At 31.6% G+C, this 22,343-nt stretch overlaps 1 protein-coding gene across 5 annotated transcripts in view; it reads right to left on the bottom strand.

Annotated features, from left to right (window-relative positions):
* The window catches only part of LOC131952575 (sodium-dependent neutral amino acid transporter B(0)AT1), a 38,205-nt gene that overhangs the window by 3,894 nt on the left and 11,968 nt on the right, over window positions 1-22,343 (bottom strand). For all 5 annotated transcript variants that reach the window (XM_059315316.1, XM_059315314.1, XM_059315318.1 and 2 more), the window contains 13 exons: window positions 21,559-21,696; window positions 10,686-10,869; window positions 10,026-10,070; window positions 9,643-9,814; window positions 8,045-8,185; window positions 7,143-7,249; window positions 6,777-6,895; window positions 4,241-4,362; window positions 3,203-3,355; window positions 2,986-3,082; window positions 2,805-2,878; window positions 1,886-1,976; window positions 796-911 (listed from right to left, as the gene is read on the bottom strand). In XM_059315316.1, coding sequence (XP_059171299.1) covers window positions 796-911; window positions 1,886-1,976; window positions 2,805-2,878; window positions 2,986-3,082; window positions 3,203-3,355; window positions 4,241-4,362; window positions 6,777-6,895; window positions 7,143-7,249; window positions 8,045-8,185; window positions 9,643-9,814; window positions 10,026-10,070; window positions 10,686-10,869; window positions 21,559-21,696 — 1,559 coding nt within the window. The remainder of the gene's footprint in view (window positions 1-795; window positions 912-1,885; window positions 1,977-2,804; window positions 2,879-2,985; window positions 3,083-3,202; window positions 3,356-4,240; window positions 4,363-6,776; window positions 6,896-7,142; window positions 7,250-8,044; window positions 8,186-9,642; window positions 9,815-10,025; window positions 10,071-10,685; window positions 10,870-21,558; window positions 21,697-22,343) is intronic.

Here is a 22,343-nt window from a genome sequence, read left to right as displayed (position 1 = left end):
ATAAAAAAAAAATGGAAAAAAAAAAGCCAATTTCATTGCAATTATGTACTTTTTTTTCAGGATTGAAACAATTAGATCTGTTCTGTGAGTTTAAAATATTCAATTTGTCGTGCATATTTCTACAGAAATAACCACTCAATCGTGGCACTTCTTAGGATGTCAAAAAAAAAAAAAAAGATGTTAAAAACCAAAATTTTAAATGTCATAATTTTTTACTACTTGAAATAAATCAACAATGTTGTTGGTATCTATGATCTTAGAATCTTGAGTTCTTATTTTAAAAATTAGTTGGACATACATAGAACAAGTATTTCATGTAGTACTGTAACATTTTGATAACTTCATAATACAATTTCTTAGACTTTTTAAATAGTCAAATTTAGATATTTTCTTTTCAACCACTATAATTTAAAAAAATGATTTTATTTTTAAAAAACCCACAATTTTAATGGGTTTATACAAAGCTAGTTATAGGAAAGATGTATTTTCCATTTTACAAATTAAGTGGTATGAACCAAGTTTTATAACATCTTTTGTACATAGTTCTATATTGTTAATCTAAAAATATTTCCTTTGATAAACATGTTTCCTATAGGAAATACAAGTTTAGATTAAGTCTAGGAAATACAAGTTTAGATTAAGTCTAGGAAATACAAGTTTAGATTAAGTCATGTAGTTTATGTCAATAAATCCTAGTCTTTCACCATGATACATTACTGGAAACTTTCATAAGCAAATTAAAAAAGCAAAATATAGTTGTTTACAATATCAAGTTAAATGAGAAAATACACTTACCCCAGATGAATCCTTACATGCTGAAAAACAAGCATGTATGCCTCCCAGTAGTAGTCCAATAAATGGGAAGCCAGCTATTGCCCAGCTGACCCATGTCCATTCTGACTGAAAATAAGCTGTCACCAAACATTTAATTAATTAGTTGTCAAGGCTAAATGGGTAATGACATCTACTCCTAAAAAAACGTTTTTGAATGCGTGTGGTCTGGATTGGGGGACATTTAATATGAATATACTAATTTTTAGTAAAAACATTTAACTTTATAAATTCGGAATGCAAAAAATGTATAAATTTAACCAAGATTAAAAAAAAAAAACAAGTCACTAATAAGGTTGGTTCTACTTTTTGAAAATGTAATTCGGACTGTTCCCAGACATTTTTGGAAAATTCCAGATTTTATACAGATGTTTTAGCGAATAATTTATAAAATGAGGCAGCAATAGTACTATCAATTACTTAAAGAAAAATGACATTTATTTTAGGCAATAGAGCTAATTTTTATATACAACTTTCTCTAGCCAAATTGACAGAAAATCACTTTTCTAAGGTTGCCTAACCAACTCCCCCCATGATATAATTGCATTATGTTTTCCATTAATTAAGCTATTATTAAAATGGTATTATGGTGAGTTTACACAAGTGACCGTAGTTACAAGGAGGGGTGGATTTGTGGAGCCCTAATCGTCAGTATTTGCAACAATATCAAAAACAGAAGGTGGATTAAAAATACAGATAAATTATACCAGAACTACCACTCACACACCTTCCTTATAATTTTTTTTTCTGACTGCCTTCAAGCAAACTTAAAAAAAATAAAAAATAGCAGGTAAAAGTAGAGGGACTAACATTTCTGAGGGCGATCATTTTCTCATTATGTGACATTAAATTATTGTAACAAATTCACAAGGTCAGTCGCCAAACAAATGAAGGTTCTGAGCCTGAGGTGGTATATTACAGAAAAAATAAATGGGGAGATTTTAAAAATATATTTAAAAATTTTTGTAAACGTCATGAAAAGATGACACCAATCCATAAGCTACTGATAAAAAAATTTATTATGAGAACAAGGAATACTATATAAAATACATACCACTTTTGCTTTCTTTCGAAGTGATTGAATCGAAGCGAATATTAGCTGAATGTTTGTCTAACTGGTAATATAGATGATAGAGCCATAGACCCTGTTAAAAAAATAAATAAGTTATATAACCTGTCAGATGGCTAAAACAAACCAAGTAAGACAAAGTGGGGGTAAACAAAATCTAATACATGCTGCATTTTTCTCAAACTCTTTATTTCAATATAATGCAGTGCAAAATATATCAAATGTTTATATGACTCTTTGCATTAGCACAGAGAATTTTTAACTTAGAAAAAATTTGTTTTGTAACATTCTCAACTTTTTTTACTATAAAATATTTTATAGACAGGTGGTTAAAATTTCCAGACTCCATCTCTTTTTCCCTGGACATCAGCAAAAGATACTGGATGTGACTCATGCATGTCCAAGCCAATGTTATAATCCAAATAGATCATTACTTTAAAAATTATTTCAGTCACATTTAATTTAACAAGCTGATAATAGAAATATCACTCAGCATTAAGAACTAACGACAGTGAAGCTTACGCACTGATGCTTCTATACTAAGAGTTCATTAGGAAATAAACATTATATACAAGAAAGCACATGTGTTGATTTTTATATTGAATTTTCTTCAGCAGAAATTAGTGTTTTCAAAATTTTATAGATAGAAATCATTTGAGATAAAATGTATAAATAAGTTACAATATAGGCCTACTCTAAAAGGTCAAGACTATTATTGAAATCAAATGTTTAGTGTAAAACTTTAAAAATGTAAGAATGGCCACCAACTTGCATTAAAAATATATAGATGTATCAATGCAAGAAAACTAATAAATAATTTTACATAACTTGCAAAGTGAAAAGGTCTAAAGCACAAACACATATACTGGCATGTATAATAAAAATTGATTATGTAACTACTTACCGAGCATAGTATAGATGATAAGGTGGACCAGAAACCCATTACAATACGCTCAATGAGACCAAAATTTTGTTTCACTAAAAAAATGTTACAATATTTCTTTAAATATAGGAAATTCGGTTAATTTAAAATATAACAATGCAAACTTTGTTAGTTCTTAAAAGACAAAATATGACATACTTACCATAAACAACTAATAAACCAAAAGCTAACAGAATTATTAGTAAGAAACGAAGTTTATCCATGGACTGTGCAAAAAGCAAGTAAAAATAATGGCCAGCCTAAGACAAAAAAAATAAATATAAAAATATTAAATGCAAGTAGTAATAATTCAATTTAAAAGATCTCAATGTTACATTTTTGAATTGCCACTTCTACTCATTATTATTAATAAAACTCACCTTGGTTGTTTGGATTATACCTATGCCCATTGAAACAAGCATGACAAGAAAAGTAATGAGCAAGTTGACAGCTATTTTGCTACAAGCATGTCTTTCAATCCAAAGTTTTATTGAGTCAAGGATGTTATCAACAATGGTCAGGGTCCCAATGCACTAAAACAGAAACACAATATCTAAAAAGTAAATAAAACAAGAGACAATTTTGCATCAAATATTTTAAATTAACTGGTTGTTAAAGAAATCCTTGGGGGAAAAAAAGGAAAAAATTTTCTAAGGCCACTTTGAACCTGGGCTAAGCAGAAAATCTACCTAAATTTTTCTATCCTTAAACTTATCACTATTCTCTTTATATAGTTAAAAAATATCAACCAACAATTCACATCAAACTCACTAGTGTGAATTAATTCTTAAAAAGTATTTATAGAAAAGATGTTATGCACATTGGAGAATAAAATACTTTAATAAATAAAAAATATTTTAAATACTGGAAATATAATCTTACGAGCCGACCCGCACGCAGCGTATCATACGCCGCTATTTAGTTGTTTTATTTTCTACTTTTCAGTAAATCATAATTTGTGAATTCGACAGTACCACTGCTGTCACTAAAAATATTTGCTTTAAAACACTATCTGTAGCTCGAGAAGGACGATACTATCCCCCCCCCCCCCCCCCCCCCGTGAAAGCAGCCTCCTCTTAGTTACTTCCCCTAAGTTTAAAATCGTTTCAAACTAAATTATCTGCCCCTAATAGCTGTCACTAAACCCAGCTCTACGATGGTAAACATTTAGCGTGAACCACAGCTCACCAGACCATGTGAGGGGTGGGGGTGGTAGGGATATGCCTAGAGAGGAAGAGAGGTGACTGCAATGCGCGCTTACAGCTTGGTGTTTTCTAGGGTATCCAAGAAGAGAATTATATATATAGATGTTCCTAATGTGTGGTAAATTTCTTGAAATTCCTGACTTAAAATAAATACTACTTAATTTATGTTTCAATTTACCTCAAGAAATAAGACTACAATATTTGAAAACTTACCAAAAACATTAGGGTAAATAAAAATGCAGACAGGAAGAAGATAAAGCCATATGCATTAGGAACTTCAAGTATTGTAAATGCTGCTGGCATTTGCCACATGATTCTATCAATGCCATCAGTAACTGAGAAAGGGAACAAACAAATAATAATAAAAATTGTATGATATTAATTTAAATGGCACAAACTTTGATTATAATAACATTAATTCATTTGAAAATTATTAGGTATGTCAAACTGATTTTTTAAACCAGTTCTAGAGCTTTTAAAAAAGTTGCTATGTTAAGAACTTGAGATTCTTCTAACATCATAGATGCCAAATTTGTTAAAAGTAGTTAAAAAGTTATAGTTTACAAATTTTAACTTTTTTTGGACATCCTAAAAAGCAACCTGTTATCTGTAAAAGTATATGACATAAACTCTTTTGAACTAAACACAGAGAGGACAGACTCAACTTTTTCAGACCTAAAAAATAAATTCATCATTTAAATTCGTTGCATTGAAATAGGTTTTTCTCATTTTTTGATACAATTAAAAAGGGAAGAAAAAAAACAATTTGTGTATATTTTAAAAAATCACCAAAATTTTTCTGATATAATAACATAAATGAATGTGTTATATAAAATGTAGGGAAACATTTAATTTAAGTAGCTGTATGCCTATAACATAAATATTTGAAATACATGCTTTTTGTGTCCATTTAAATATGTGGCTGGAAAAGTGCAAGGTTAAAATACAGAAAATATTTCTACTGCATTTAAGAGGAAGAAAATTTATTTATAATACCTTAGTTGGTGTACCATCAATATATATATAAATGAAAGTATAGTTGTGGGAGGGTTTGTCCTTTATGCATTACTACACCTTTAATCCGATGACCATGAAACTTTGGGGAGTTGATAAGAACACTCACTCAATGGGAGGTTTCTGCAAAAAATCTTTTTTAATTTCGGAAGGGCGGGGCCCCAGGAGGGTGCAATTTTTCTATATATACAGTGTAGGCCAATATAAAAAAAAGTAAGAAACGGTTTGACACTTTTCATCCAATCACCACGACTTTTTGGGGAAATGATGAGAATACACCCGAGAAGGTTTCTGAGGGCAAAAATAAATTTATTATGGGCGGCACCCAGGATGGTGCAATTTTTCTCAATACACGGTTTGGCGCCCAGCTTTCTAGAGTGGTTATCTTAGCATTTGTATTCCATTATTTGGATATCCTGAATAGCAAGTGGTACTACTATATGCAGCTGTAAAACTGCAACAGGCACAGCCGGCGGCAATTGCTTGACCCAAAGCTCCACTGTAAGCACTATGGCACCTGCTTTTGTTTTAAAAAATGACTATACACTTAAGATGGGCAACAATAATCATTGACTATATCAAATCAGGTGTGTCATCCAGCGACCTGGCAGGGTGCTATTTGGCACTTACGTTCGTTTTTAACAGTGTAAAAGGCTCTGGATAAAACGGGGTATTATAGTCGTTCATTAAATTGAATCAGGTGCATCAGCTGGTGCCCTGGCAGGGTGCCATTTGGCAATGCACCCCAGGTTATCCTGTGAGCACTATGGCTCCTAAGTTAGTTTTAAGGAGTACCCTATAATACTGACACCGTGGCACACAACATTCGATGTTCCTTTCAGCCATTTGACATACCTAATAATATGGTTAAGTATCATTTGATAAAAAATATTTTTGGGCACAGAGTAAATTCACACCTGAAGAGCAATTTTTATAATTAATACTGTTCATTAAATAATAATATGTTTACTTTGAAAGAATTTCAGTTAAGCTTTACGGGTGTAAGCCAGGTTTATTGCGAGTCCAAAAAGGACAGGTATGAAAAAGAGATGCTAGAGTGGACTGATACTGTGAAAAACTGGCACTGATTTAAGTGTCAAATAGTAAGTTGTTAAAAAATTAACTATTAATATATGACATTACATTTGCCATATAAATAATGTTGTTGACAGTTTCAAGATCATAGTTTCTGTAAGTGTACCCCTTTCATACCTAATGATCCATGGGGCTAGTGGAGTTTCTGTGACCTTGGTATATGAAGGATAGTATGGTCAGAACTAAGCCCAGCTGGATTTCCTTTAGCTAACTAGTCAGGTACCCATCAGAGCTGGGTGGACTAAGGGACATCCTGGAGACTGAAGCCAGGAATCAAAACTCAAGTTTTTTGGGTTAGCAGTCGTACACTTAAATATACTGTAACACAAATAGTTTCTGTAATGTGAGATTATTTTTTCTTTACAGCAGTTGAAACTTTTATCCTGAACATGGTCCAAGGTGGAGCAGCCTCTCCCCCTGACCCCTTCCTGCCTATCTCTATTCTCAGCCCTGAATGTGACTCAAACACTGTGTAAAGTATACTTTAATCAAGCCTAATTTCTTTATTCTACACAAATTTAAGATGCACGTCTACCTAATTTGCAAGAACCTGGAGCTTGTTTTAAAATGTTTACCAGTAAGGACTAATTATTGCTAATTATTAATTAATGTTTAAATATATGAAACAGTTGATACAAACATTTGACTTGGACTGGATTATCCTTAAATTTATTGTGCAAATTTCCAAGAAATGGAGCCATCGTTAGATTAGGTAGTTGACTGACCAGCAAAAAAACAACAACCAGTATAACCCACGTCCTAAATATAAAAAAAAAAGAACTTGAGTTTCTTGATTATACAATTTGTAATTGGTCTAGTTCAAAACAGAAAATACTTTAAAAAAGATTTAAATGGCTTAATCCAAAATTAAAACAGTTGCAATAAAGAACTTCAAAAAATTATACCAAATGTAATAAACAATCTTCTTTCAACTTTTCTAAAACAAAATTAAAATAAAAACACTTATCTTAAAGGTAGCAAGACAATATAGTAACAATCAACTCACAAATTGCGTATTTTCTGACTTCTCCCACAAAATTTACCCATTGTACAACAAATTGGAGTCCACATTGGAAAGGAGTAGATGAGAATTCTAAATCCCTCCAACCAGCTCTACAGGTATATAAAAAAGTTAATTACAAAAATAAATATAGAAACTTTTTAACTTTATAATAAGTATTCTGCAAGCAATTTGAGTGCCTGTTAAGGTATGTATTGAAACAAGAGGTCTAACATTAAAATCATGTATGCACTAACAAAAGACAGGAATGGCCACCCAGTTATTGTGTATAATAGGGTTATATAGATAGCATACAAAATATGTGTTGATGTTGAGAAGAGATTATGGCAAGCTACAGACTCACAACAAAGTACCTGAGTAAAGAGAAACTCGAAAGTGTAATCATTTCTAGTTTTAGATAGTTGTGTGTGTTTATAAATTATATTTATTTTGGAACAAGATTTTGAAGATATTAACAAAAGCTTAATTTTTAATGTTATTTATAATATTGAAAAAGAAAGTAGTTCCAAAGACTTATGTTGAAATTTTTTGCATTTAAAATATATTTTTATTGAAATAATATTAGAAGTTATATTTTGTTTATGTTTCTGGAAATAAAAAATATATTAGTAAATTATAAAGATATTTTACCTCATATAATAATTTTCAACCACTTTCAACTTTCATGTAATAAGCTCTTTGTTTAATTTTATATTGTATGTGGCTATTTTTTTAATTAACTAATTTTTAAATTTTTAAGTGCAGTGGTTGCAAAATGTGTGGCCTTTTAGCCTGGCCATATGGGAAGTAAAATATCTGTTAGGCCAATACTGTAAAGGGTTAATAGACTCAAGTAAGGTTAAACTCAAGAAAATACCTATTAGTAGTTAAGTAATTATTTCACATACATTAAAAATGTTATCCTGATCTTTGAAGACATAAAGTTTTTTCAAATATTCTACAGAGTGGCTGTTATCTAACTTCTGATATCCATATCCAAGAACAGTAAGAAGACAAGCTAACGCTGCAGGTCCTACAAGAAATAGAATCTGCAAATATAAAAAACAAAATTGCAAAAGGTTCATTGGTAGTTATCTTTTACTAAGTAAATGATGTAATTTAATTATTAATTTACAGTACTATGAGCAGATTTGAAAGATACATCCTAAATATGACTGATAAAATGGTGACTTGTCTATAGCAATGACAACAGAGCAACAATTAAGGAGATTCTGATCCTAATCATATGATTTTACAAATAGTTTCTCAAGAATAGAATGGAGTGAAAATTATTTACTTACAATTGCATATATTATGTTCTGATATCAAGAGCATGTGATATATTGGCAGTAAATAAACTTTTTTTTTTACACAGTAAAAGTAATTGGCAAGAAATGGGAAAATAAGTTTGATGAAGATTTTAAGATTTTAAACTGATATAAGAATAAGACATTTTTACCCCCCTCCCATATTGTCAATGCAATAAAACTCTCTTGTAGGATTTCTAGGACCCCCCCCCCCCCCCCCCCCACCAACAAAACTTGAGTTGTGCAAATTAAGGCTTTTTTTAAAAATAGTGTACTAAAAAGTAGTTTACATTTTAAACCTTTAAGGCTACAGTGGGCTGTTTCAAAAATCAAAATTAATTATTTCTCGTAGAAATATGAATATGTATTTCTATAATAACATCATTCTGCTATTCTGAACATTTTAGACTTCCAATGCTATTCAGGGTACACCCTCATCTCAATTTTACACTGACAAGTGTTTATCTTCAAAAATACTCTTAGTCTTTTATTACCAATAAAGTATAATAAATAACACACCAATCTGGCAGCCAGTCTATTGTGTAAATGACTATTCTAACTATTGTAACTGGTGACAGTTATGCAGTGAGAGGATTTACACTACCATCATTTTCTTTCTAACCATTTCGGATGATAATGATATATATCTATATTTTTTTTAAATCAGAATTTGTAGCACCAAATTGTGTCTGTCATGTTAGTAAGGTCTAAAGAAATGTTATAAATATTATATAACTATAGAGGACAGGGGACTGGTTAAAATAATGTCACGTTTTTATGTTACATGTGCAGAATCCAATGAGTATTGAAAATGAAATTTTTTAACAAAACCAGTGCCAAACAAATCTTAAATGGAATCATTAAGAAAAGACAATTGTTAACCAAGAGAAACCAGATGTGATCATGAAAGAGAATAGGTTACAACTAAAAACAGTTGTACAGCTTGCTCACAATCATGCTGCACAATCTATCTGCATCCTTATTCAAGAATAAACAGACATTTTATTAAATATTTGTTAAAAATATTTAGTTTAGTGATAGAAACTACATCCAAATGTTTGCTGCATTTTCCTAACGTTTTATATTAACAGGCTATTATATGCAACAAACACGTGAATGATCATCTTAACAACTAATCTATAAATAACAATGCTTACATGTATTTTAATTTAAAACATAAGTAAAGATAAGTTAATCACCCAGCCACAAACTCTAGCTCCAAATCCAACAAAAAGGGTAATCAAAACCCAAACAATTGCCAGAGTAACTGGCATCAGCGAAATTTCAGCTCTGCGAGCTAGATCTGTAAACCTCCATTGTGGAAATCCATCAATGTTTTCAATGGCCCTCGAAATTTGAAGAAATTCTCGCCTGCAAGATAAAAGAATCATACTATTCAACATGTGAAAAGTAAAATGCATCAATAAATTTAAACAAGTTAGTAAATGATGAAAAATGGTAAAAATTTGTGAAAAAAAAAATGTATGGATGGGAAAAAATGGTTTGTTAGGGAGTTTATACATTTTCCTGTTAAGAAAACTAACACAAATTTTAAGAAAAATTATAAAATAAGTTAGCCTACTTGTAAAAAATCTCTTCTGGCCTATGCAATGTGCGCCCAACTTCACTGAAATGAATGTTAAGTTACTCATAATTTATACACATTTATTATTTCTATCCTTTGGGGTTAGAAAAATTATTCATATACTAAATATCCCCACCCCTTTAAATTAAAGGACAATCCTCTTACAAGCACAATAATGCCGGCCCGCGGCATAACATACGCCGCTATTTAGTTGTTTCTAATTTTCAATAATTCATAATTTGTGAATTCGACAGTACCAACGCTGACACTGAAAATATTTCTTTAAAACACTATAAGTAGCTCGTTAAGGACCATAACCCCCCTTCCTTCCCCCCCCCCCCCCCCCACCCCTACGTTTAACATCGTTGGCTCTGCTTGTAAACATTTAGAGTGAACACAGCTCACTAAAACCATGTAGGGGTGGGGAGGTAGGGAGAGCGTTTGCAGCTTGTTTTCTAACGGCTCGAAGAAGAGAATTATATATATAGATAGCTAAATAAAGGAAATTGTTTACCTTGTTATTTTAATAAACTGTAAGGATTGCTACTATACAAGTTTTATTTATGTATAAATATTTTTATTAAATTAGGTTTTATATCATTTTATCATAAAAATGTGTATCTTAAAATATCAAAATGTTACTATAGTGCAACTAACCTTTTAGCCAGCCCTTGAAAACATGCTTCATTTTCTGATGTTATGTGCTTAACATATTCGCATGAGCCCCAAGCATAATTCTCACTGGATATAGCAATAAAGGCATATGTTCCTAACTGAGCCACAAGAGGAGCAATTGATGATACCAGAAAAAGCAAGTCAATGAGAGCAGCAATACCCACTCCTAGAAAGAATATATTTAGAAAACAAAATTTAATCACACCTAAAGGTATAGATGGTGGATAAAATTTTATGGCAGTTAAGTTTTCTTATCATCATTATTCCACAAGGTTCCCTACAGAGCATTAAAATCTGGTAGACTACCACACATCTAATTGATGCAACTTAGTTTAGGGGTTTCATCAACATTACCTATCATATTTTTCAACATGAACTTTTAAAAGTTCTAGAACAGTGTTATTTAAATATATTTCTTGGATCTCAGTATTTGAGTTGCAATTTTGTCTACTCTACTGCCAAGATGCCCTACGGAAGGGTCTGCAACCTTTTGAGACGGAGGAGCCAAAAGTTACAATTTACAAAATTAGTTTTAAAGAGCCACTAATATTTTTATGTCAATATTAATATATTTGATTAGGATATGTATGTATATATATATATATATATGTATATGTATATATATGTATATATATATATATGTCTATATATATGTGTATATATATATATATGTGTATATATATATATATGTGTATATATATATATGTGTGTATATATATATATATATATGTGTATATATATATATGTGTATATATATATATGTGTATATATATATATATATATGTATATATATATGTATATATATATATGTATATATATATATGTATATATATATATGTATATATATATATGTATATATATATATGTATATATATATATGTATATATATATGTATATATATATATATGTATATATATATATATATATATGTATATATATATTATATATATATATGTATATATATATATATACATAGTGTCTACATTATCTATTAGTTGTAAATATTGTAAGTAAACTACAAAACGAAAACGTGTGCCAAAGGGAGATAATCGCTTTTCCCTGACCTTTTTTCAATTCGATTTATTACCATCCTTTGTTAATTTTTTTTTCAAAAAAAAAAAGGAACAAACGGAGTCAAAATCGAGATGACGGAACAAATTACTTTTTTAGGTGAAAAAGCGGAACCATTCCAATTTTGGTGGGATGGTAGGCATGTCTGGCAATCTCTAATAGATAGTTGTTTGCCCCTACTTTGAAGTCAATGCTTATCAAGAAATCCGCCAACCGTGACAACAGTTCACCCTCTACAATGCGCTTATTTCGTGATCACTATAATTTAATCTAGTCTCCCTTCTATTATTGACTAGTAAAAATCCGTCCAGTATCTTGCGATCTCTAAAAGACAATTGTATGCCCCTGCTACATTGTGTTTTTCCCTTTTTAATTTTATCAATAGTGAGAAAAGCCAAATTCAATGCAATTAATTTAAATCATGTACTTATTTTTGCCGTTTGAAAAAAATATTGAGTATATATTATCTGTGTAAGTATCTTTGTGTTGAGTTCAAAAGATTGAGTTTGTGTCATATACTTTTACAGATATAACACCCCCTTCCCCCACAAACACTTTTTAGGAGGCCGAAAAATGTTTTAAAACTTAACTCTTTTACTACTTGGGATATATAAATGAATTTGGTATCCATTATCTTAGAACCTTGATATCAACTATAAATAAAGCTCTTGGACAGTTTTAAAAAATCAGTTTGACATAACTATATAGAGAGTTAAAAAACTTCATACAGAATTAAAAAAAACTCCATAGGGTCAACAGAGAGATCAAAAGGGGATTCTTCCCTTTTTCAGCAAGTCAAGATTCTTAAAAAAATCAGGTCATCAACACCTGAGGTAATTATCTATAACTAGATCTACTAGAATCTAATAGATAATGTGGACAATCTAGCTTCTGAATGTTCTTTTTACTATTTGCAATGGACACCAGTGAGTTGACGAAAATCCTTCCGTAATGTTGTTGACATGGAATAAAACTGTGCTTTTTTAGATTTAGGACCGTAAAAATAATAAAAGATAAAATTTTATTAAAAACTTAAGCCTAAAATTAATTCAGAAATTAAATATTTTTAGAATCAATGGTAGACAAGTTGCAGATCCAGAGAACTTGAAAATAATTTGTTGAGTTTAAGGCTACATTTCTATTTATTTTCATCAAGCCTAAGTTATAACCCGATGTTTCACTTTCGTAAGACAAACATTAATTGGCTGTAAAGGAACTCCATGATTGATTTCTGACAGCCCCACTTTATAGTTATTTTGTTTACAAAACTTTGCAGATCAAGTTTTTAAATAACAATGCAAATTTAAACACCATGACCTAGTTTTTCTATTTTTAGCTTACTAAGTGTTACTAAGTGTACAATAAAATTTATGGCGGCCTATCGAATAGCAGGATGCCATTGTTTATGTCGCCATTACATGTGAAAACCAAATTATTTTTGCTTTTTTTTAATTTTTATTTAGTTACCGAAAATATTAAAAACATCAAATACATCCAATCTTTAGTAAAGTCCGAAAAAAACAGACAGACAGGATTTTATAACCATATTAATTGTAACTACGCCGTTCAAGATTTTTAAATTAATTTATGGACCTCTCAAATACCTTTGAGACTTTTCTCGCTGGTGTCCATTGAATTGTAGATTTAAATTATGCATTGGGTGAATGACGAGTACCAACTCCCTTATTTCCGAGTCTAAAGATATAATACTTGGCTAATAGTTATAACTCAAAGGGCTAAGCATAAAAATATTTTTTTTTAATTTTTTAAAATATGGCATGGCAGATAAAGGATTTTATTGACGATTTTTAAATCACTGTAAAAATATCAATATTTCGTCCATTTTTTTCACTACTGCAATAAATTTTTTTTTTAAATTTCAAAATTGTTCTATCAATTTTATTTGAACATGTCTGCAGAGTAACTGGGGCAAATTTAATTCAGTTCTGATAATTATTAACAAAGTTATTTCAACAATGGTACAAAAAAAAAAACATCAAACTGAGAAAAACGCAAAAAACCAACAAAAAGCAGCACAAAATGAAAATTTGCCGCAACTTGTATGTCACTAAAGTCGACCACATTCATAGCCAGAAGTATGGTGCTGCTGAATGTATTCCTTTTGTACTTGTTCAACAGCTAATTTCTTTTTTTCTGGCGCTCTTTGCTTTTACATAAAGCTGTAGTCAGGCTGTTGTCAAGGCGTCTTATTTGATGTCCACTTAGTCTTTGACTTTGGTTTCATTCTTTTGACAGCAATGCATGCTTGGGTCGAAAATTGAATTCTGCTATCGCAATAACAGCAGCATATTTTGTATGTTTGTATTTCTTAGTAAATGTGCATATTACATCTGCATCAGTGCTTGTCTGAATAGTGCTAGATTGAGTAGAGGTAGCTGCAATCATTTGCGTTCGGATGTGCCTTGCTTTAGTTCGATGTGTGTATCTATTTTTTAGCGAGGTTTTGGTTCTACCCATTATCGAAAAAGAAACAAAAATAATCCTCTCACTGCTTATGATAATTCACACTAATTAATCTAAACTGTTAATAGTATATTTCAGGGGTCTCCAAACTACGGCCCGCGGGCCGGATGCGGCCCGCAAGGTCCTTTCATCCGGCCCGCGGAGATCTTTTTGTTCACGGAAAAAGATGTTTGTTAGAAGTGGCTGAGGTACTTTGCTCAGAAAATTCAAAAAAATTTGAAAATCTAGCTTTGGGTATAAATACCTTTGCTCTCCGTGTTGTAAACATTGATGAAAACATTGTGACTCAAATAGAGTCGCTGGACAGCTGTTCCGTGTTTTTGGAACAAGTACAGGGCAACAACTTGACGCACTTTCAGCAGTGCAAAGTCTTCATGGCTGAAGCAACAGCTGAGTTCCCCACATCATTTGCATGCAAGATCACCAAAGACCCCCAGCTGCAGTTTCAGTAACGGTTTTCTGACTAGGATTCAAAGGCAGAAGAAGTGAGACTGCTTCAAAACCCATTTAAAGCAAATGTAACCAGTTGTCCAGATGATCTGCAGATGGAGGTCATTGAATTGCAAGCAAATGACCTCCTAAGAGACAAGTTCAAAAAATGGCGGGTGGGTTTTTGTGTTTGCCCAAGGAGAACAAACTTGGACCTTGAGTGTGTTGTCGGCCGGACAGTGTTTCTTTCAGACTTTTTCTCCTGGAAGGAAGGGGGTTGCATTTAAAATGTTTTTATATTTCTATATAAATTCTATTTCTTTGGGGGTGGGGGGGACACGGTGGACACAGCCACCCCAAAGGATGCATGGAAGGAACTCTACTCTGGCCCGCGAACTGATTTTTTATAGTTAAAGCGGCCCTCGGGCTGAAAAGTTTGGAGACCCCTGGTATATTTAATTGGAAATAATTGTGTTAAAATAATGTAAGTATTTTACAGACGCTTAAAGAAACAAAATTAAACCAGATCAAACTTCGCAACACACTGAAACTAAGGGAATGTTTACTTCCAAAGCGAAACGACCAATCGCTAACCAGCTTCTGCCGCTGAATGCCAATCAAAAAATTGAGGTAAAAAATTTGCATACCGGAAATAACCTGACTGAGTAAAATAACTTTAAGACGTAGAAAAAGTATAACATTAAAATAAGTATTTTAATTGGTCCTTTAATTTTAGAACAAATAAAGAAAGGAGGTCACGGCCTTTCCATTGATATGAATCACAGTAGGCTTTCGTGAAGCCTATTAGTAATTTTTTTAGGTCGAAAAATGGCTATTTTAACCAAAAAAAAGTAAACAAATGACTCTATACACACTACTTTGAACCCAGTTTTTCATAAATAAATAATGCTTTTAGGGTCATAACAATGTCATTTTCAGATTCAACGATGGTTATTCTGTATAGATCAAGTAAAAGTGGGATATCGATTGTTTGGTGGATTTATGACGAAAAGTACTCCCGCCAATGCCCTTAAGGGCATGGGCGGGTGATGAGTACCAACTTCCTTATTTCCGAGTCTAAAGATGTAATACTTGGCTAATAGTTATAACTCAAAGAGTTAAGCATAAAAATATTTTTTTTACATTTTTTAAATCCTCCGTTGCCATGGTGATGGTGGCCATATTGGATTTTATTGACAATTTTTAAATGGAAATTACTCAAAAATGGTTTGTACAAATTTCATGAAAACTTAATATAGTCTGCAGACACATGTGTTTAAGACTTCTGATAGATTACATTTTCAAAAAAGAAGATAGTTTTTTTTTTTTACTTTTTTTTTCCAAACATCACTGTAAAAATTTCATTATTTCGTCACATTTTTTTTCTATTTCAACAATAAATTATTTTTTTTAACAAAAATTCCAAAAGTGTTCTATCAGTTTTGTTTGAACATATATAAAGAGTAACTGGGGCAAATTTAGTTCAGTTCTGATAATTATTAACAAAGTTATTTCAACAATTGTACAAAAAAACATCAAACTGAGAAAAACGCAAAAAACCAACAAAAAGTTGCAAAAAATGAAAATTTACCGCTGTATGTCACTAAAATCGACCACATGTATAGCCTGAAGTATGGTGCTGCTGAATATATTCCTTCTGCGCTTGTTCCCCTGTTAGTTTTCTTTTTTTCTGGCGCTCTTTGTTTTACCTAGAGCTATAGTAAAGCTGTTGTCAAGGCGTCTTTTTTGGCGTCTTTCACTGAGTCTTCAACTATGGTTTTTCTTCTTTTGACAGCAATGCCATAGCATGCCTGGGCCCAAAATTGAATTATGCTATCGCAGAAACAGCAGTATATTTTGCATGGTCTCATGTCTAAAGCCAATTATGATAAGACGATGTCTTTGTTTATTGTGAATGGCCTTGTTCTGGATTCTTTTGCAGTTGTATACTTACGGTTTACAACATTTTTACAACTGCCACAACATGCTTGAAGCATACCCTTTACACTTTTTTCATCAATAGTAGCCACTACATCACAGTGGGCGAGGAAATGTATTGATAACATCAAGAAGCAAATCACAGTCAACAATAATTCTGCTCTGCATGGCTGTGGTTTACAATTAGCACTACCAGTACTAGATGTAACAGTGCTTTCTTCTGTCTGTAAAAACTGTGTCTTACATTGCCGCAGTTTCTTAGTAAATGTGCATATTGCATCTGCACCAGTGCTTGTCTGAATAGTGCTAGATTGAGTAGAGATAGCTGCAATCAGTTGCATTCGGACGTGCCCTAGCTTTAGTAAATTAGTTAGATGTGTGTATCTATTTTTAGCGAGTGTTTTGTTCTACCCATTATCGAAAGAGAAACAAATTAAATCGTCTCACTGCTTATGATAATCCACACAAACTAGTCTAAACTGTTAATAATATATTTAATTGAAATAATTATATGTTAAAATAATGTAAGTATTTCACAGAAGCTTAGAGAAACAAAACTAGATCAAACTTAGCAACACACTGAAACTAAGGGAATGTTTACTTCCGAAGCGAAACGAACAATCGCTAACTAGCTTCCGCTGTTGAATGCCAATGAAAAAATTGAGGTAAAAAATTTGCATACCAGAAAAACCCGACTTAGTAAAATAAACAACTTTATGACGTAGAAAAATAATCACATTAAAATAGGTATTTTGATTGGTCATTTAATTTTAGATTTTTAGATTAATTTTAAATTGTAGTCTACCCGGGTGCTGGCTGACACGCCTGATTCAATTTAGTGAACGACTCTAATACCCCAAGCTTGTCCGCAAAGGGAGCGGCATCTAAACTGTTATTGATTACAAATAATAATTAGTAAATAGTATGTTCAGTGTATAAAATAAATAAAAGACAGTATTTAAAATATCCGTGTTTTACCTACCACATTGCACTTTATCAATCTATGCTAATTATGTAATTATTTTTTTTCCAACACCAAAACTAACTAATAAAAAGTATTTTTCCCCCCCATGTTATTTTTTATAAAAAGGGAAGTGGTTTTTTTTTTGTTGTGATCTATCAAGGTAAGTAATTGACCCTAAAGGAACAAACTAAGTAAGTTGTACACTTTTTTCTTTCTTGTATACAAAGTATAGAGAAAATATTGTAATCGTGCATTACAAATCTTGACGTTTACACCTCATTAATTCGGAAAAACATGGTTGCAATCTTGTCCGTACGCCTGTGTGTGTGTGTGTATATGTGTCTGTGAACACAATAATTTGAGTACCGTTACAGCTAGGTTGCTAAAATTTCATACATAAGTATTATATCAAATTTGTAGTTCTGTATTAACTTTTCATCAATTTTTAGTAACCGGAAGTGGAACTTATTCTACTTTCAATTTTTTTTAAAAGCCTATAGCTTGAGCACTCTTTCAGATGTTTCACTGTTTCTATACCTTCTGTCAAATTTTGAGTTATTTCCGTTGACCGGAAGTAGAAATTTACGCTAATTCCGATTTCTAAAAAAACGGATGTAAATTTATAAAGTACTAATAATATTCCACAATATTATACACATATTGTTTCGCGTTCACTTGGTGTGCAATTCTTTTTTTCTACGAGATTCTATTATATTTTTAATAGAAAAAAAAAAAAGTAATTAAAAATGGATTCAAAATAATGTCTATATCCAGAGTTGCCATCCGTAGGAGTAAGAATTTTTGAGAAAGTTTAGGGGAGATCACTCCCGGTTTATTACTGTTACAGAATCGTACAATATGCTTTAAAACAATTGGTTTCTTTTATAAGTGGGAATGTTTACCAACTTACCAATCTAAAAAAAATAATTCTATACCTTTTGGTCCCACCCTTGCCCCCCCTCAGCTACGCCTCTGAGTTGTACTTAACTTGAGTACAATTTCAGTTATGTGGCCGAAATTTTAAATGTAACAATAAGATCCTAGTCCCTTGATTCTATCAAATTTTAAATTATTTCTGGTGAACTAAAGTATTACGCTATTTTAAATTTCTGAAAAAAGATAACTTCTACCGGAACAATTTCTGAAAAAGAGTTTTCACGTGGGTCAAGACTCTATGACAACGCACTGTGACATAAAATGTGACTTAATAATAATTAGATGTTTAATTTAATTTTCTAAGAATTGATTATAGTTTCATAATATAGTACTCATTTTTCACTCTATTATTATTATGTACAGTTTATGTCCATTTGCTGCAGTTCCCTATTCTATTCTTACTTTATTTTTTTAAATCAACAAAAAACATTTCTATACCCAGATTGCATGAAAGTGCCATACCCCTTACTATTATAAAAGAACTAGCTGCATACCCGTGCCCCGCCACGGTAAATCTTTTTTAAATGTACAAACTTGGGAACAGAACAAAACAAACAAAAATACAACACAACCACAACACAACCTAAACACAACCACAACATAAGAATCACCACCGAACAACACGCTTGCCTAGGCACCCGCGCCCAAAGAGAGCATTTCCAGCATAAAAAACAAACAAAACACAACACAACCACTAACAAAACACAACCACAACATTAGAATCACCACTGAACAACACGCTTTCCTAGGCGTCCGCACCCAAAGAGAGCCATTCCAGCATAAAAAACAAACAAAAACACAACCACAACACAACCATTAGAATCACCACTGAACAACACCCTTTCCAAGGCGTCCACGCCCAAAGAGAGCCTTTCCAGCATAAAAAAATTAAGTCTCATAAATAGATCCTACTCCATAACTTTCAATAAAACATGCGATGTAAATAACTGTACGGCAAGTGGTGTTTACTTTTATGGTTCTAAGAAAACACATTGGCAATGTAATTAGAATCACCACAGAAAAACACACTTTCCCAGGCATCCGCGCCCAGCGTTCTCTATACTATAATTCTAAAATTTCACCATCTGTTAACACCGAAAAACAAAAAACAAAAAAAATAGTGATTTTGAGAGATCATAGACTAATTAGAAAATTATATAAATAATCTTAACATTTTTCTATTTTCCTTATGAACCTTAACATATAATAATCAATGCACCCTGCCCGAGCACCGGCGGACGCGCCTGGTTTAGTGAACGACTATAAAAACCCCAGCTTGTACGCAAACCGAAAGATAGAATAATAATTATTAAACAGTACGTTAAGTGCATACAATAAATAATTGGCAGTATTTAAAATATCCGTGTCTTACCTACCATGATATTGCACTTTATCAATTCACGCCTTTTTTTTTTCAGTACTTTAAATTTTAAAAATTTACAATAGAGTTTCATAACTAAAACAATTGCGCACCCAATGAACGTGATGACGCGTCTATAATAGTGCGGAATAGTTGATTAAAAATTATAAGTAGTAAATAAATAAAAGATTGCCTTTTATCAATCCATGCTAATTATAATTTTCTAACAATTTCCTCTTACACATCCGCATAATTTGCATTCACATTTTGCTAATTATATTATTGCAACACTAATTCCTTCTAGGACGTCCGTAGATTTGCATTCATATTTTTTTATTAGCGTGAGTTAAATTTATTTTTAAATTACCCCCCTTGCCAAAATTAGAAAAAAATAATTAAATTAATTTAATTTTTCTACCCTACTGTTATTACATTATTAAAATGTATCCAGTTTTTCTAGGAATATAAGCGAAAATGATATTTGACATTGATTCTTTTAATATGTTTTAGGAATGTGCGTGTATTTAATATTTTCTTTACGTTATGCAAAAGAGTAAAAACAGTGGCACCTATAAAATAAATTTATGTCGTTATATAAACAAACCCTACTCTATTACTTATAATAAGACACTGCGGTGTACTGAGCAGCACTGCATGGTGCGATGTTTACTTTTATGGTTACAAAATCTATAGCGAAGGAAGGAAGGACTGACACACTCTCAGCCCACTTATATTATAGATATACAAAAAAGTTTAAGGGAGATTACTCCCACTTTATTTTATAATGGATTTCATAATAAAAATAAACCGGGAGTGATCTCCCCTAAACTTTCTCGAATATTCTTATATAAAACAGGGGATGGGAACTCGGGATATAGTTATGATTTTTAATCCATTTTAAATACATAAACTTTTTAAAATAAAATCTCATAGAAAAAAGTATTGCACACCAAGCGAACGCCAAATAAAGATGTTCATAATGGTGCGCAATATTATTAGTACTTTATAAATTTAGATGCGTTTTTGAGAAATCGGAAATAGCGTAAATTAGTACTTCCCGTCAACGAAAATTACTCAAAATTTAACAGAAGGTAGAGAATTAGATCTTTTACTTACATGTGAAATTTCATTTATCTATCTGAAATAGTACTCAAGATATAGGCTTTTGAAAAATTTAAAGGAGAAAAAGTACCACTTCCGGTTATCGGAAATCGCTCAAAAGTTGATACGGATCTACGATTTTGATAAAATACTTATATATGAAATTTCATCAACCTAGCTGTAACGGTACTCAAGTAATCGTGTTTACACACACACACACACACAGACATACGGACAAGATTGCAAAATTATGTTTTTCCGTATCAGTGAGGTGTAAAACGACGAGATTTGTAAAAATCTCGATTTTTTTTTTTAAAATACTTTCTCTATACTACGTATATATGAGAAAGTAATAATTAGGGGCAGGTGAAAAATGTGTTGTTGTTTTTTTTCAAATCAAAGCACTGCAAATTTCCTGGTGGCCCACCTGGAATTTTTCTTGGCATCTCACCAGGATTTTTCCCAGTGTCCCCATCCACCCATAACAGCCAGAAAAGCAATGACAATTCATTTGTGGGATATATTCTATTATACCAATAGTAGTATCAACTTGCTACAATGATTTCACTTACCTTTCCAGAAAGGAAAAAACATGGAGAAAATTCCAAGTACACCTTTTTGAAGATAGCCACCAAGTTTTAGCTGTACAAATACAGCAGGTACAGATAAAAGGATCAGAGGTATGTAAACAGCTACAACAGTGATTCCACCTGATGGGGAAATAAACAGATTACATAACATAAAAAAAATAGAACAAAATATGTACTTAATGAACTAAAAAGCAAACTCAAACTCTTAAATAAAATTAAGTGTCATAAATAGAATGATTCATTTAAACTGCTCCAGCCCCTAAAATGCCAAAGGTTGTTTTTGTTTGGTAGTTTTTAGAAAGAAAATTGTTTTTATGAATGATAAAAGTTGTAACAAAAACATAATAAAATAGGATTTAAAAAATAATTTTATTTAGTGTATATAGTTTCCATATCAGCCAACTTCAGTTCACTGAAGATACTGGCAGAGTTGTTTAGGGGAGGAGATAAGTGGACGATCTTCACTATGTTCACTTACCAAACTGTTAACACTAAAGTCTTTCAATCACTTACTTATTACACTCATAATGCTACACTTTATCCCTAAACTATATGGAACTTAACTTCACTGATTATAAATGAACTTAAATATTTCTATACAATTTATTGTTACTTTTGATTATTTTTATCAATGCTTTTCTCTTTAATGGTCTTTGTCTTATTCACTACACTTTCCTAACTTTCACCTGTAGGCTGTTGGTTTTTTTTTTTAAAACTGTCTGAGAAGTTTTTTCTTCCCCCTATGGGGCAAAAAAGTGTCAGTTAAG

Source organism: Physella acuta, unplaced genomic scaffold (genome assembly GCF_028476545.2).
Source record: "Physella acuta isolate Inbredline_101_S28 unplaced genomic scaffold, ASM2847654v3 ptg000877l, whole genome shotgun sequence".
Taxonomy (NCBI): domain Eukaryota; kingdom Metazoa; phylum Mollusca; class Gastropoda; family Physidae; genus Physella; species Physella acuta.
Note: the sequence above shows the minus strand (reverse complement) of the source record. Positions and strands in the feature narration are given on the sequence as shown.